We start from the raw sequence: 18,266 nt of genomic DNA on the forward strand, positions 1-18,266 counted from the left end.
TTCAGAAACAGTTTAATTCCTTGTAGAACTGTTTGTACTAATAAGTACAATTACCTCACTGTAAACTTGCACTATAGTTGTAATATTGAAGAACCTGAGCCACTTTATGAACCATTTGCACTATCTGTACTATATGTGTGTGTATATTGTACTTATGTTTTCATATTGTATATTTTTTATTGTATTATTATTATTATTGTTGTTGTTATTTTATCATTTAATAGGAAAATAATTTTATGGATGAATTGCATATTGAATCTCATTTTACCATACAATAACAATAAAGGAATTCAATTCAATAGAAGAAAGTGTGTAATTACAGATGATGACGACTGGCTTCTAAGTCGATTTAGATTTCCAAGAGCTATCTTATTGGAGCTCTTGATATCATTTTTAAGATGAAACGCATTAACGTATGTATATTACATTATACAGATAAATTTCTAACTTCATTTAAATAATGTATGCTGTTAATGATTAAATGTGTGTGCATGGTGGCGCAACGGTAGCAATGAGCTGGCACCCCATCCAGGGATTGTTCCTGCCTTGTGCTGTATGTTTGTTGGGACAGGATGGATGGATAGATGGATAGAATTATTAAACATGTACTATGAAGATATTTCAATGTTCCTTAAAAGTTTTGAAAAATTGGCATTCTAAACTTGGAGAAAGAAAAGAAGGACAGGAATTGGTGGGTTTGTACATTTTAAAAAGGCAGTACTGCTGCAATAAATTATTTCATCCAGGGTCATACACAGCGCAGAGGCATCTCTGGAAGGGGCACCAGCTCATCGTTACCACTGCACCACTGTTCCCCCATATTTAATACATGCTTTTATTCATTTCATCGTGAAAATTCTGTCAAGTATAAATCTTAGTATTTAAAATGTTCAGAGAAACCGTAATACGTGAGACGTTTTGTGTGAATTATGTTACATTTTTTCCTATGTGTATATGTATAGTTACTTTTTTATTGTTTTCAATTCTCCATGTTAACCCTCGACTCGTTATGCTGGTAATAAGATTCCATAATTACCCACAGCACAAGATTAGCATGACTACAAAAGCACACACAGTTTCATACACAATGCACACTATTTCATGTAGTTACATCACATTTATACTTCACGTGAACCCCTACATTTTCAACTGGTACTCCCAACAAGACCACCCTTTCTCCAAGGGTTTTGACGTTGTTTTTTGGTTCACACAAGAATGAGATTGGTGTTTTCTATATTTGGAAATTATGATCATCCTTGTAATTGGTTGTTGGTAATTGGTAATTGCCAGCCTTCTAGTATCATCATTCTGCCCAGGCTGAATCTACCAATAGCTTTTTCTTGAGTGTTCCATCTAAAACCCTTGCAACAACATGACTTGCCATCCCTTGATAGCACCCTTCCTCCTCTACTGTATCTACTGGCATGTGCTTCCTCTCCCTCTATCCTGTACAACCCTTTTCTACCAGCACACTAACTGACCACCAGGCCACCCATCACAATATCTACCCATGCATCTCTATTAGACTTTGATTATTTCATACAGTCAAGAAACCCCACTAATTCTTCTGTGTTTATCTGCCAATATTAATAATTTTCTCCACCAGTTGAGCCTCTGATGTCTTGACTACCCTGTGAATTTATTTTAACAAGCACCGCAGAGTCTTGAATCAAACCCGGAGAATATGCGGAAACTCAGACAAAAAAATGTTGTCGATCAAGGGAGCTCTGATAAGCTAAGAGGCTAATCAATTTTTATTTGATTCAGGCTATACAAAGATCAGATGTCTGAGGACTGAGAGGAGTAAAGAGATTTTCAAACGTCATAAATGGATTATGTTCAGGAACACGTCATTCTATGCCCTTCACCATACCCACCACTCTGCCTCCTTCTTGTACTGGCCGGTCAAAAGTAATTTCAAGGCTATCAATCATTGAGAGGGTTACTAGTCAATTTTTAAAGCAGACTCTTGGTAATCACAGCTTTATTGTGTTATTTGCTACTTCTTTCTTGTTTGCAATGCATTGCTTTCTTATGTTTATGACCTTTTAATATGACTTTCTAATACGACCGCTAAACTAATTTTTTGTTTTCCACTTTCTCTTTATCTCTTAATTTAACATTGTACTTGTATTTGTCATAACTTTTGCAGGGTTATGTAAATCCTATTGAGTTATTCACCTCTAATCATTTTTTTTCAAAGCACTGAGTCCTGTACATCCCCACCTTTTTCAATTCCCTCTCCTCACTGAAATAAATCTAGTTAGTAATTCTGCTTCTAACCACCAGCGGGTGCTGCTTGTCAAATGCAGTGCAAGGTACCAGGTCCTGAACTACCATTTAATATGTAAGAAATCCAGTCACTGCAGGCCAGCAATCATTATTGCTGATTATTTCTTTGTTTCTGTTTAAATATAAGCATACTGGTTAAACAATATCTTATGGCAGGCTTATCCAGGGTAACTGGTTTTCTACAGTAGTTGGTATTTCATAATTGTTTCCTTGGTAACTCTTTAGTTTTTGGTACCACAAAAATACATCCATTACTCATTTACTCTTATGTAACAAACCTTAACAAAGGGCTCTCTTAGTCTTAAATACGATTATGAGACACCAGTAAATAAAATATTCATCTCTGTGCAGAAGGCCCACTTTAAAGCGAAGTTATTTTAGTAGGCCATATTGCACAAATGAATAACCACTGTATCGATGCTTTGTAAGCGTCATCAACACCAAAATAAGCTTTTGTTAAGGTCTTGTTAAATAAGATTAAATGAGAAATAAATACATTTTTACAGCACCTAAACTAAAGTTTTACTGTTTCCTTTAATTTGCCCTAGATACAGATTAAATAACTAGTAATTGTGATTGGCATAATCTCATTTTTCTTCTTCAATATTACTTGAGTATTCTCCATGCAACATGTATTTAGCTGCCTTAAGCATCTAGCATTGAGAGTTTAAATCCCCGGCTCCTAAATATCTGTTTGAAGTTTTGTGGTTTTTGTTACATTTAGGTTTATTTTTTTAATACCTATATGTTATTTTTGTTGATTTTGTATGTTATTTTGTAATGGTGTGTTGTTATTTTAAATGTAGCTATGTTCTTGGTACTTTGTGGGTGGAGCCCCAGAAGGCAGAGCCACCCTGATAGCACCACTCCAGAGCCCTCCCACAGGCTATTTAAATTGGCTGGCTTAGGAGTTGGGAATCATTCTGCTGTTGGAGGTTCAGTGAATATTGTGTTTTCTGTTTTGGCTTTTCTGCTTTGGCTTTATTTTGATTATATCTTGCTTTGCTTTAAGTTTTCTACTATGTGTGTGTCATATTGGGACTTGTTTGTTGTGGATTATCTCTTTTTTTTAACTACAAGCCTATGGTTTATGGCCATCCTTACTCTTTTTTTATATTTTTTTTTCTTGATTTCATATACTTTGTTAATCCCTGAGGGAAAACTGTCTTTTCAAATGACCTTCTGGGAGTCAGAGCACAGAGTCAGCCATTGTAGAGCACCCCTGAAGCAATCTTTGAGGGTAATAATAATAATACATTTTATTTATATAGCACCTTTCCCATGCTCAAGGCGCTTCAAGGGCCTTGCTCAAGAGCCCAATACAGTAGGATCCCTTCTGGCAGTAATGACATTAGAACCAGCAACTTTCCAGACACTTGTACAGATCCTTAGCCACTAAGCTGCCACTCCAACCTTGTGTGGCTTCTGTTATATTTTGGTAATTTTCATAGTATTTTTACTAGCTCCCCATTTCTGAGCCAGTTCCGGCCAAAGCCAGAAAAGCCTTAGGGGCCTAGCTGTCTTAAGTTTTCTACTTTTTTGATATCTCTTTGGGATTTGTTTGCTGTGGATTGTCTTTTAGGCAACATCTTAGTGCCCGTTTTGCTCTTTTTTGTTAATAAATCCCTCATTTGTAAGGATTTGTTGTTTGCCCTTTTAGTAAGGGCCTGTGGTTTATGGGTATCCCTCCTTTTGTGATATTGTGGTAATATTCATAGTCATTTTGCTGGCTCCCTATTTTTGAGCCTTCACTGGCCAAAGCCAGCAGATAGCCTTGAGGGCCTAGCTAGATTAAGGTGATTCTAGCCAAGAAGTCATTAACCACTAATTCTTAAACAACACTGCACTGCAATTTTGAATAGAGAGCACCATGTGGCACTAACTCAAACAGCATCATGTCAAAGACATCATGGACTACGACTTCCAAAAGCACGGCATTAGCAATGGATGCTATTATCTTAGTAATCCATACTCAATATGACACTGCCTAGAAGTAACAAAATGGTTATAAATTTTTAACAAAACAACAGTGGTAAAATTAAGTAACAAATACAAAAAACAGGCAAAAGAAACAGACATGAAACTAAATTCTCTAGATAAAAGTTACCACACCCTAAATCTGCAATTACACTTTTAAGAATAATAGTAAAATCTCTGGCCTGTTTATTTTTCTTGAGCACACTTGAATTTTTAATGATCAAAAACTTTGAAGGAACTCTTTAAGAAATTTAATCCAAATATAGAATGAATGTACAGGGGTGATGGTTAGTATACAAAGCAAATGACCATTTGTGGGATTCTTCAATTAATTTCAAAATGGTAAAAAAGCAACCTTTAAAACGCCACTTCTGAACATACCTGTACATGGTTTCTGGTCAATCATCAGTTGATGCAGGTTCAAAATAGTGAAAAACATCAAATATATTAAGAAAAAAACTCTAAGAGTGTCATGGATGTTTATTTTTGAGATCAAAATTCAGTTTTTGTTATAGATCACAATTTTTGGCCTGTTATTTTTTATTTTTATTTGTATTGATAGGTCATGACACCATTTTTTGCTTCACTTTTCTTGACATATTTTTTGACTGCAGTCATATTACTATTAGTAGCAGTATCTGTTGCTAGTCGTATAACTCATTTGTATTGCAGATTTCAGTGTATTTATTTTACTTGCCATTATTGTTGTTTTTAATTCCACTAAAAAATGAAAATTGTAACACTTATTTTTACTCTTTATAAGAAGTCCTCTTGAAATACATATTATTCTTTACACAACAAGGGATCAGACCTTCCTACTTAGTGCTGAACTTTACCTCAAAACTGCAGTCCAATATGCCAAGCCTTTCAAGTTGACCTAGCAAGACTGGTTACCTAGACACCAGCTGTCACCCTTGTCCCCTGTCCCCAGGCAGGACGCCCACCTCATTTCTACAATATTTCAAAACCTCATCCTGTAAGCTGAAGTTCAGTAATACAAAATGACAGAAAACTGTACCTGAGACTTAATTCTGCTCCTCATTATCAGTCGGATCTGGAAACAGTTGAAACGCATTGCAGAGCACGGCCCAGCATGATTACACAGCACTCTCAAACACATTACCATTCCCATTGCTTAAAATATACTTTATGTGCAGGTGGCTATAATGACTCCAGCATTTTGTGCTGCACTTTTCTTTCTTCACTTTCAAATCGCCTTCGAGTCCATTTTCTTCTCGCAGTCTGCAGGCTTACCGATTATTCTAATGTTCTCGTGATGAGCCGATAATGTGAGTTGCTTGACTCAGAAAAGAGATTGTTCTCAAAACACTGATTTGAAGAAAAAAAAAGTCAAATATGGAAAATATTCAGTATCAAACATGATAAGGATGCTTAGATAATTTGGAATCCATTCTATGATTGATTTTCCTAGAAGTTTAAAGATCCTAGTCTAAAAGAGGGAGCAGCTAGCCTGATTTCTATCTATTCAGTCACCGCAAAGCACTACAACTCCCTCTTGGTCATTTTCTTTTCAATAAAATGCCTGCTTGATACCCATTTCATTTCCTCCTTTTTAAGATTAGCAATGTATCCTGTTTGCCTGTAGTGTATTGATCAAGGCAGGGATGTCAAACTGAGATCCTGGAGGTTCCAACCTCTTTATTGATGTGTATTCAATTATTTTGGCTAATAGAAACTAATTCTTTTGCCTTAACTTTAATTGACTTCCTTTTTAAGATTCATAACACTGAATTGTTTCTTTATGAAACAAAATGTGAAGGTCTAAGAAATACATTACAATCAACATAGAACAGAGTATTCAGAATTAAGAAAATGTCTGTTTTGGTAGAATAAGAATTAAATTCTGTGTTTCATTCACAACAAGAGGTGGTTTCTAATTAAGGATCTGAGTGGGGCAAAAAATGTGGGCCAACAAGAAACTTAACTTAAGACCCCTAAATTAGTTGTTCATCTGTGGGCTGTCTTTGCATCTTATATGAGCCATTTTTTTTTAGTTAGTTAAATTGACAGAAGTATTTTTTTAGTTATGTTAAAACATGTCTATATATTAGCGCATAGTTAATAAGAGGTTCTGTTCTAATTGCACAAGCTAAATTATAAATGGAGTATTGTAATTATTTCTTGTCCCTGTGACTACAGACTAGTTCAGTTTATGATGTGCCTTGCAGTTGGTAAGACCAACAGTTTCAAACTGTATGTGCAGAACATACTGAATGTACTAAGGGAAGCCTATGTGTAAATTTGCCATTGAGAAATAACACAACCTTTAAGTATAGAAAGTAACTGAAGTTTAACATGAGAAGGCTAAGATTGTAATGAAACACAGAAGAAGAAATCTTTATTTCTTTTTTGCCCTTTATTCTGCATGTGTAGTAACCTCTTTCTGACTTTTTGTGATTTTTTTTAAACATTTTTTATTAAACCCTTTTAAAATGAACTTTATTGGACTGAGAAATTTCTTTTATTAGAAGTTTGATTCATGCTGGATCCTATCTTGTCAGCTTGGTAGCTGCTCAGTTTTAGGATCCTGGAAAAGACACGGCTACACATCTCATTATTGTTGGATAAGAAAAAAGAACTAAGTGTTGTAAATCTGCAAAGAAAGCAGTTTAAGCTTTAAGAACAAAATAAGGTATGTTCCATTAGCATTATTGGTGTCCACACTGGCTTCCTGTTGCTGCAGTGATCTATTGTCTTGTCCTACGTTTATGTCAATGGTTCAGCACAGCATCTCCAGTCTTTAGTCTCTCCTTGTGTCCCTATAAGAAGTCCCCGTTCTGCCCCTGCCTTTCTGCTTACTGTCCCTCTTCTTGCCAGATGTGCCAGGACTGGACAATGCTTCTCTGTTCTTGCTTCAAAGAATCTACCTTTGTGTATTCAAATTAGATACAATTTTCTCATGTTAAGGTGACTTTTGCAAAAGGCACCTTTCCACTAAAGAGTCTGGAACTGCTTAGTTACTCTTCTACAGTACAGCTGCTGTTGTAATGACAAACAGCTTAAGATATTGATGTTTGTCTTAGTCTAGTTGTAGGTATAACTAAAGAGTAGTACTACTCTCTTTTGTTCGGCACTTAATGTTGTTCTCTGTTGCTATGGATGTTTGCTTCTTCTAATCCAATCTTGTATCCAATATATAATACGCTACCATGGCTGTTTGTTTGTCTGTCCAGGATTTAACATCACCTGTAGCTCACAAACTGTTTGACCTACTGACCTGAAATTTGGTACTCGTATACTACGTGACGTCTACTATCTGCTTTTGTGGTGATGATTGACCTCCAAGGTTATTCCTCTTTTTATTTTTATTTTATTTGATTGTAGAATCAACTCTTGGCAGCAAGCAGCAGGGCGGCCGTGCGGCACATGCGTGTGGGCGCCATTCTCATCTCTACCACCTTTGCCGTGACTTCCCCTACCTCTTCATTTCTTAAATTATAAATTATTCTTGAGGCAGATTGAAGACTTAAGTGTCAGCTAAAGTGAAAAATGAAAGAAAACATACTAAGTAATTGCAACACAAACACTGACTTAATCAGTTTTAACACGAAAAGATGCCAAAGGAAGAAGAGAAGAAGCGGGTCACTTTGGTGGAGAAAAGAAGAGCTGCTCAGGAAGCAGCAAGTGCATCAACCTCTGAGCAAATGAATGCTAAACGTACAGAGAAAGAGTCTGAAAACTATGAGTCAAGTGTATTCACTGCACGTGCAGTCTGCCATTACTGGTATATTATAATTTGCTTTTTAAGTCACTTTGGATAAAGTCGTCTGCGTAATAATAATAATAATAATAATAATAATAATAATAATAATAATAATAATGGTAACACTTTAGGTACTGCAAGAATGCATCTATTACTCATTTACTCTTTGTCACAAGACCTTAACGTATAATTCTTTGGGTCTTCATAACACTTCTAAAACATCAGTAGATTGGTTATTCATCTTTGTGCAGTGTGGCATATTGATATGAGGCTAAAATAACTTGTTAATATGAAGGATTCACACGTCTTATACTAAATGTGTAATATCAAGAGAAATGGGTCTCTGTTAGGCAAACTCAGACCACTCCAAAGTGAAGTTTTGATAGAATAAACACTTTACTGGTGCTTTGTAAGTGTTACGAAGACCCAAGAAGTGTTTGTTAAGGTCTTTTTACATAACCACAAATGAGTAATAGATCTATCTTTGCAGTACCTAAAGTGTTTCAATAATAATAATAATAATAATAATAATAATAAAGTGGTTAGAATGAAAATCTTCAGGATCTGCTGCCCTGCAAAATCTCCTTTTGACACCCGTGCATTAAGAAGTTAGCGGCAAACCCATGAGGCTGATTGTTGAACTCCAAAACTGACTCTCTATATGACCCTGAGTATGTGTTTTAAACTGCCAAGAGTTCAATTGAAATATAAAAAGTGAAGTATAAAATAACATAACTTTCTTAAATCTGCTTAATCCAAACTGAGCAACTCAGGGATGGAAAGTCTGTCCTGGCAGGGCTGACAAAGAATGGCAGCATTGTCTTAAGAAATTTGAGAAAATGATCAAATCTGTCATGTTTAGCACCCCTGCCATTGTCAGATTCCTTCCAGCTTTGTGCTCATTGTGCAGTGCAGATAATGGCCATTTATAACCCCGCTCTGGATGGAGTCGTGCCCACACCTCAGAGGTTCTGAGATAACCAGACTGCAGTGCCATCTGGTGGCCCCTGCACCATCTGCATCCCTGGGGTCTGCTACAGACTGAAAGAGCTCAAATGATTATATTCCAGCCCAGAAGCTTTATGTTTGTGGAAATAATAGAAATTATGACTATTTTATGTTAGAACACAGAACTATACAGGACTGTCCTTTTTCAGCACTTCTCTATTTCTCTTTGGAACCAGGCAGAGGTAAAGGAAATTAGCAGAGGGATGGGCACTGCCCACCTAATAGAGTTACCTGCATTTCCAATAAAACATTAGTAGAAATTAAGTTTCAGCTTATGTTGGTTTAGCTGCCCTCCCTACATATCCTAATCCCCAACACAGAATGTTACTTTACTAATGGCCCTGGAAGAAAATGAACCAAAAGTATTTCACTATGCTAATTAAAATGAACCCATCATTAATGTTCCAAATTTGACTTTAATTTCACTTTTCCCCAGTCAAATTTCTTCACATATTATACTAAAGTTCACCCATTTTCAAGTCATATGTTTTGAAATCATTTTGGTAGAGCATTTTAACTTGTTTATTATATAAGTCTGGCTTTACAATCACTCCTAATCCCCTTATGCCATTATTAGAAGTAATACCAGATGGGATACGATAATGTCACAATGAATCACTTGTGATAATCCACCCTCCATAACTCAATGGGAATGTGATGTCTTACATAAAACTAGAAACTATTTCCCTATGAGGAATGGTGAAAAGCCTTTTCAGAACTTGGCAAGAATCCATTAGTTCTCTTCTAAAATACTCTGCTGGGCCTTTGCCTCTCTGCTGTTTCTCTTTTGATTTTTCAAATGCACGAGGAGATGTTTCATAATGGGCCTTTTGTTCATATGGCTGTCTGAACTGCAGGGTAGGGGGTTGATTATGTATTTTTTGCAATTCCCAATATTAAAGTTTAGGAATGTTTGCAATAGCTGTTCTTCTTTGATTGGATTACTTTTTGTACTTATTATGATATGATCTTGAAGCTTAATAAAACAAACAAAAAGAAACTGCAAGGACAAGGTGCTCAGCTCTTTTGTGCTTGCCGGTGCATAGATTAGTAATGTGAAATTTTCTCTTCAGAGGATGTAGGGACCCGTCCAAAATTACATACAGTAAATACAAGACTTGCTCTTGATTACGATTATCATTGTTCATTTAGCAGACACTTTTCCTACTTACAAAATCAATTTACACACATGTCGTCATTGGAAAGTAAAGCATTAAAATGCAATAGAAAGCATTGCTTTAAGCAGCAGGCCATTTACCAAATGGAGAAATGGGGGGCACTCCCCTAAAACAGGTCCATTCTCTACTACTCTCTGGCCTAACCCAGGGTTCACAATTACTGTTCTAAGCAGTCTGGGTTACGTATTATCAATGGACTCCCTGGAGTTACTCAGCTCAGGTAAATAATCTGAGAAAGCCAAGGGTGCTTTCGAGTAATTTCTCAAATCCAGAAGTAGTAGCCAAGGTATCAAACCCATGAATAGTGTTAAACAGAAATAAATAGCAGGGACAGAAAAAAACAGGGATAACTGATGCCCTGTCCACAATACATTTTAAACATACAGACATTACTTTCCATTTTTACCTTTCATCCACACTACCTCAGAATTTTCAACCCCAGAAACAAAGACTTCTGATAACGCTTTCTAGAGCATTACACATCTGAAAATGTCAGCTTGGAGATTCAATGTGGATGGGTGAAAATGCAGGTTTTTTGAAAATGTAGACAATACAATTTATTTTTGTATAGCCCAAAATCACACAAGGAGTGCTACAATGGGCTTTAACAGGCCCTGCTTCTTGATAGCCCCCCAGCCTTGACTCTCTAAGAAGACAAGGAAAAACTCCCAAAAAAACCCCAATAGGGAAAGAAATGGAAGAAACCTCGGGAAAGGCAGTTCAAAAAGAGACCCCTTTCCAGGTAGGTTGGGCTTGCAGTGGGTGTCAAAAGGGGCTCAATACAATACAATACAATACACAGAACAAAACAAATCCTCAATACAGCATACAAATAAAATTTTTAGAAGTACGTATCAGAATTTAACAGAAGATGATATCACATAATATGATTTGGATTTGTTTAGAGTCCTGGAGACCTCATCCATCAAGCTGCCTCCCCGATTTGGCCATTCCACGGCTGAAACAGTGCTGGGCCAGCCAATCCGATGAAAGGGCCCCTCTTTCCCACGATTCCTGCGACCCTCCATCAGGGATGACTTTAACTTAGGCAGGCAAAACAACTTGGCAGGTGGGCCGTGGCACCAAGTGCCACATTTCAGTACCGAGAAAAGAAATAGAATAGGTGAGGGTTAGTATCCAATTATAACTGTCATGTGACTTATGTTTTAGTGCTAATGACTAACAACAGAGATGCAGTCTGTACAGTTAATCAGCAGCTCTAGTCAGGATATGCTAAACTAAAGTAGTGAGTCTTCAGTCGGGATTTGAAAGCTGAGACCAAAGGGGCATCTCTTATTGTAGTAGGTAGACCATTCCACAGTTCATTGAAATTCATTGAAATTAATGGGGATTCCAAGTGAGTTAAATGATGACAAAATATTGTGATCAGCGTCATTCCCTCCAACAATTAACATCTCTGTTTTATCAGTGTTTAAAGACATGTAGTTATCATCCATCCACTCCTTTAACACAACTAATTAAAGAAACATTGGAGAAGCTTCATTTTATCTAAATGAAAGGTATAACTGGGTGTCATTTGCATACGAGTGAAAATTAATATTATGTTTCCTAATGAGAGATCCCAGTGGAAGCATGTAAAGTGAAAACAGTAAAGGTCCAAGAACTGAGCCCTGCGGGACACCATATTGAACTTCTGTGTATAATGATGGAGTACTGTTGGCACATTTCTGTACATATTGGAATCGATTTGATAAATAAGAACTGAACCAAGCGAGCATGGTGCCTGTAAACCCAACATTATTTTCAAGCCTGTGCAGTAAAATAGAATAGTCAATGGTGTCAAATGCTGCACTTAAGTCTAACAACATAATTACAATGGAGTTTCCTTCATCAGAGGATATCAGAATGTCATTTACAACCCGTGTTAGTGCCGTTTCTGTACTATGACCAGTGTGAAAGCCAGACTGGAATTTCTCAAATAAATTGTAATTCGTAAGGTGTGACTGAAGCTGACTGGCGACTACTTTTTCTAGTATTTTAGAGAGAAATGGTAAATTTGAAATAGGCCTATAATTATTTAGTATGTGTGGGTCTAGGTCTGACTTTTTAAGTAATGGTTTAATGACTGACACTTTTAGTGCATCAGGTACTGTGCCATGCAATAATGAACTATTGATAATGTTTAGAATAGGTGCTGCAAGAACATAGACATTGGTAACACTCCGATTTATTAGTGCTAATTACGTATCCCTTCCCAGATTGGAGCCTGCTCATTATAATGTTTCATTCCTTGACTGGTCACCCTTCACAGAAGAAAACCAGATTCTAACCTAGTGGACACAGAAGACTTGTGTTACATACAACTTGTTGTGCTGCTTACTTGTATGCCAAGGGATTTGTCACAGAACTGTAGTAAATGGTAAATTATTTTGTTTTTCATCATTCACACTGTAAAATTCTCCCATTCTATACTATTCAAGGCACTCTCAATGTTTCTAGAGTGTCCTTAATCTTCCTTTTTTTCTTCCTTTCTATCTCTCACCAGCCTCCAGACACTCTAATTCTCAGTGGATCATTTCTTTGCCTTCATGTATTGCAGCTCTAAAGCTGTCATTCCTTCTGTGTGCAACATTTTACTGCCACCATACACAGAATAAAGTTACCATGCAGCAGGTGTGCAGTAACCTGCGTTTAATTAGGTGGAAACAAACCAATGACTGAAAAGAAGCTGAGGGTTTTGAGTTAATGAAAAGTAAGGTAAGGAACGCACTTCACCATTCAGTGATGTTTTAATTCTGTTTTTTTCTTTCTTGCAGGAAAAAGATCAGCAGAACTATTCAACCCTGAAGTCAAAAGGCACAAGTGCACAAGTGTCTGGACTAAAACCCGGGACCCGCTATGTGTTTCAGGTCCGTGCACGAACGTCTGCTGGCTGCGGACGATTTAGCCCAACTGTGGAGATTGAGACCAAGAAAACAGGTGAGTTTAAAGAAATTGGTCCTCGGAGAGAGTTTGGCCTCGTTTTCTTTATTTAACTTTTTCCTCATGTCTCAACCACTGACACTACCATTCTTCTTCTAGAATATTTAAAGCTAAACAGGCTTTTAGAATCAATAAGGAGATCTAAATGCCCATTTAAAACTTCTCTGTTTTCTGGATATATATATATAGTAAGAAAGACAAACACTACGTCCTAAAGGTTTGGAGTTTGTGGCCCCGTATACTGTAACAAAAAGGTCAAATAATTCAAACAAATCGTCAGACATGGAAGGGCAGGTAGACGGACACTTTAAGGAGCCAGACTGGAAATTAAAAGCGTGGGATGCTGGCAAAACGTGGTGGTGGATGGGTGGTTAACGTCATCAGAATCGGACCAGAGGGGAGAGGAGAGAAAGGAACCTGGAAATGTGGTGTTTCTTGGAGTTATCCAGGGAGGATCATGGCAGTGGAGCTTTGTCTTTTCTACAGAAACAGAGAGAGAGAGGTTAGTACCCCGCCATTGTCCCCTGGCATGACTATATACTAATAAAAGGCAAAGCCCTCACTGACTCACTCACTCACTGACTGACTCACTCACTCACTCACTGACTCATCACTAATTCTCCAACTTCCCGTGTAGGTAGAAGGCTGAAATTTGGCAGGCTCATTCCTTACAGCTTACTTACAAAAGTTGGCCAGGTTTCATTTCGAAATTATACGGGTCATAATAATGGTCATAACTGGAACCTATTTTTCTCCATATACTGTAATGGACTTTAGCTCGATGGCCGTGGGGGGCGGAGCTGCATCTCACATCATCACGCCTCCCACGTAATGACGTCACCTGACTGTGAACGCAGTACGTAGAAAAGAAGGAAGAGCTCCCAAAGAGCACTGAACAAAAATGCATACAAGCTTATTCATAAGTGCAGCTACTGCGGAAACAAATCACAGTGTTAACTATAAGTTTAAATTAAGTTTATGGGCACGCTCCCACTGCTGTTTGTCATGTCTTCGTCGAATACTTTATTAGCGAGATACAAGTTTAATGAGAAGACACGAGGTATAAACAAGACTTTGGATCACTTTTTAACGGAGTTAAAATTGCTGTAGCGAGAAACTTTTAAGTGCCGGGTCTTAGCTAACATTAAATAAAGCCGTGGACATCGCAACATCACACAAGAGAGCAGCTCACGTGAACTAACTAAACGCAGTACGAGTGATCACTTCCATGCATCAAACCTTTTCAAAAAACGCATTCCACAATTGATAAGGTGGGAAAAGAATATGCTCCGGGCTGAGCTTCATGGCTAACGCGGTCTTGCGTAGGCAACTTCGTCACGCTGCCACCAAATACTCACAGAAAAATCCACAAGTTAATACACACACTGTCTCTAGAGTTTCTCCACACTCAATTTATTCCTTGCATCCCCGTTATACCCTCTGATCTCCCATTTCAATTCAGATGCCTTCAATTTCCTGTAAGGCTCTGCTTCGCTATGACAATTAATAAGTCTCAGGGACAGACACTACAAAAGGTTGCCATTGATTTGAGGCAACATTGCTTTTCTCCTGGACAACTATACATTGCATTCTCAAAAGTAATCTCAGTGCACAGCTTGGTCATATTACAACCGGAGTGCTGAGTTGACAACGTGGTATACAAAGGTCGCTGCAAAGCGTGGGGATTTTGCTATACAGTATACAGTATATATATGTAGATATGTGTATACAGTGGTGTTAAAAACTATTTGCCCCCTTCCTGATTTCTTATTCTTTTGCATGTTTGTCACACAAAATGTTTCTGATCATCAAACACATTTAACCATTAGTCAAATATAACACAAGTAAACACAAAATGATGGTTTTTATTATTTAGGGAGAAAAAAAATCCAAACCTACATGGCCCTGTGTGAAAAAGTAATTGCCCCCTGAATCTAATAACTTGTTGGGCCACCCTTAGCAGCAATAACTGCAATGAGTCTTTTACAGCGCTCTGGAGGAATTTTGGCCCACTCATCTTTGCAGAATTGTTGTAATTCAGCTTTATTTGAGGGTTTTCTAGCATGAACCGCCTTTTTAAGGTCATACTATAGCATCTCAATTGGATTCAGGTCAGGACTTTGACTAGGCCACTCCAAAGTCTTCATTTTGTTTTTCTTCAGCCATTCAGAGGTGGATTTGCTGGTGTGTTTTGGGTCATTGTCCTGTTGCAGCACCCAAGATCGCTTCAGCTTGAGTTGACGAACAGATGGCCGGACATTCTCCTTCAGGATTTTTGGTAGACAGTAGAATTCATGGTTCCATCTATCACAGCAGGCCTTCCAGGTCCTGAAGCAGCAAAACAACCCCAGACCATCACACTACCACCACCATATTTTACTGTTGGTATGATGTTCTTTTTCTGAAATGCTGTGTTCCTTTTACGCCAGATGTAACGGGACATTTGCCTTCCAAAAAGTTCAACTTTTGTCTCATCAGTCCACAAGGTATTTTCCCAAAAGTCTTGGCAATCATTGAGATGTTAATTAGCAAAATTGAGACGAGCCCTAATGCTCTTTTTGCTTAACAGTGGTTTGCGTCTTGGAAATCTGCCATGCAGGCCGTTTTTGCCCAGTCTCTTTCTTATGGTGGAGTCGTGAACACTGACCTTAATTGAGGCAAGTGAGGCCTGCAGTTCTTTAGACGTTGTCCTGGGGTCTTTTGTGACCTCTCGGATGAGTCGTCTCTGCGCTCTTGGGGTAATTTTGGTCGGCCGGCCACTCCTGGGAAGGTTCACCACTGTTTGTGGATAATGGCTCTCATTGTGGTTCGCTGGAGTCCCAAAGCTTTAGAAATGGCTTTATAACCTTTACCAGACTGATAGATCTCAGTTACTTCTGTTCTCATTTGTTCCTGAATTTTTTTGCCTCTTGGCATGATGTCTAGCTTTTGAGGTGCTTTTGGTCTACTTCTCTGTGTCAGGCAGCTTCTATTTAAGTGATTTCTTGATTGAAATAGGTGTGGCAGTAATCAGGCCTGGGGGTGGCTACGGAAATTGAACTCAGGTGTGATACACCACAGTTAGGTATTTTTTAACAAGGGGCAATTACTTTTTCACACAGGGCCATGTAGGTTTGGATTTTTTTTCTCCCTAAATAATAAAAACCATCATTTAAAAACTGCATTTTGTGTTTACTTGTGTTATATTTGACTAATGGTTAAATGTGTTTGATGATCAGAAACATTTTGTGTGACAAACATGCAAAAGAATAAGAAATCAGGAAGGGGGCAAATAGTTTTTCACACCACTGTATATATATATATATGTATGTGTGTTTATATATATATATATATATATATATATATATATATATATATATATATATATATGTAGATATGTATATATATGTGTGTATATATGTGGATATGTATATATATGTAGATCTGTATATATATATATGTGTCTTTGTGTGTATATGTGTCTGTATGTATGTATGTTTGTGTATATATATATATATATATATGTATGAGTGTGTATATATACAGTAATCCCTCGCTATATCGCGCTTCGACTTTCGCGGCTTCACTCTATCGCGGATTTTAAATGTAAGCACATCAAAATATATATCACAGATTTTTCGCTGGTTCGCCGCTTTCTGCAGACAATGGGTCTTTTAATTTAGGTTACATGCTTCCTCAGTTTGATTGCCCAGTTGATTTCATACAAGGGACGCTATTGGCGGTTGGCTTAAAGCTACCCAATCAGAGCATGTATTACATATTAACTAAAACTCCTCAATGCTATAAGATATGCTTCCCGCGCGGTGCTTGTTTGCTTCTCTCTGTCTCTCTCACTCTCTCTGCCTGGCGGAGGGGGTGTGAGCAGAGGGGCTGTTTGCACAGACGACACGGACGCTCCTCTACAAAATGCCGCTTTATCGCGGTGCTTCTGTATACTTAAAAGCACGTATTGATTTTTTGATTGTTTGCTTTTCTTTGCAGCTCTCTCTGACATTCTCTGCTCCTGCTCCTTTATGGCGCTCCTTTGAAGATGATATGTTTGCTTTCTTTTAATTGTGAGAAAGAACTGTCATCTCTGTCTTGTCATGGAGCACAGTTTAAACGTTTGACTAAAGGGTGTTATTTCATATCTAGAGGGCTCTAATAATGTTAACAGGGTGGGAGAGTTTATAAGGGCTTAAAATATATAAAAATAACCATACAAACATATGGTTTCTACTTCGCGGATTTTCACCTATCGCGGGGGGGTCTGGAATTCAACCCCCGCGATCGAGGAGGGATTACTGTATATATATTTATCTGTATGTATGTATGTGTATATCTATATATGTATATGTGTGTGTGTATGTATGTGTATATATATATAGATATGTGTATATGTAGATATGTATATATGTATATGTATATATCTTTATATGTGTGTGTGTCTCTGTGTGTGTGTGTGTGTGTATATATATATATATATAAATATGACAGAAACAGTGACAGAACAATTACATTGACAATCATGTTACGTTATTTTTAAAATGTTGCCTTTTCATTTTCATAACTTCTTTAACACACTACTTCTACACTGCAAAGCGTGGGTATTTTGCTAGTATATATATATATATATATATATATATATATATATACACTCACCTAAAGGATTATTAGGAACACCATACTAATACGGTGTTTGACCCCCTTTCGCCTTCAGAACTGCCTTAATTCTATGTGGCATTTATTCAACAAGGTGCTGAAAGCATTCTTTAGAAATGTTGGCCCATATTGATAGGATAGCATCTTGCAGTTGATGGAGATTTGTGGGATGCACATCCAGGGCACGAAGCTCCCGTTCCACCACATCCCAAAGATGCTCTATTGGGTTGAGATCTGGTGACTGTGGGGGCCATTTTAGTACAGTGAACTCAATGTCATGTTCAAGAAACCAATTTGAAATGATTCGAGCTTTGTGACATGGTGCATTATCCTGCTGGAAGTAGCCAGCAGAGGATGGGTACATGGTGGTCATGAAGGGATGGACATGGTCAGAAACAATGCTTAGGTAGCCCGTGGCATTTAAACAATGCCCAATTGGCACTAAGGGGCCTAAAGTCAACCCCCACACCATCCCCCACACTGTCCAATTTTGGTGAGCTCCT

The 18,266-nt window shown here is 37.7% G+C and overlaps 1 protein-coding gene across 1 annotated transcript in view; it reads left to right on the forward strand.

Annotated features, from left to right (window-relative positions):
• The window catches only part of epha8 (eph receptor A8), a 649,052-nt gene that overhangs the window by 545,405 nt on the left and 85,381 nt on the right, over window positions 1–18,266 (forward strand). The window contains 1 exon segment of the mRNA XM_039755789.1: window positions 12,957–13,119. Within this exon segment, the coding sequence (XP_039611723.1) occupies window positions 12,957–13,119 (163 nt within the window).

The sequence above is a fragment of the Polypterus senegalus genome, chromosome 6, assembly GCF_016835505.1.
Source record: "Polypterus senegalus isolate Bchr_013 chromosome 6, ASM1683550v1, whole genome shotgun sequence".
NCBI lineage: Eukaryota > Metazoa > Chordata > Cladistia > Polypteriformes > Polypteridae > Polypterus > Polypterus senegalus.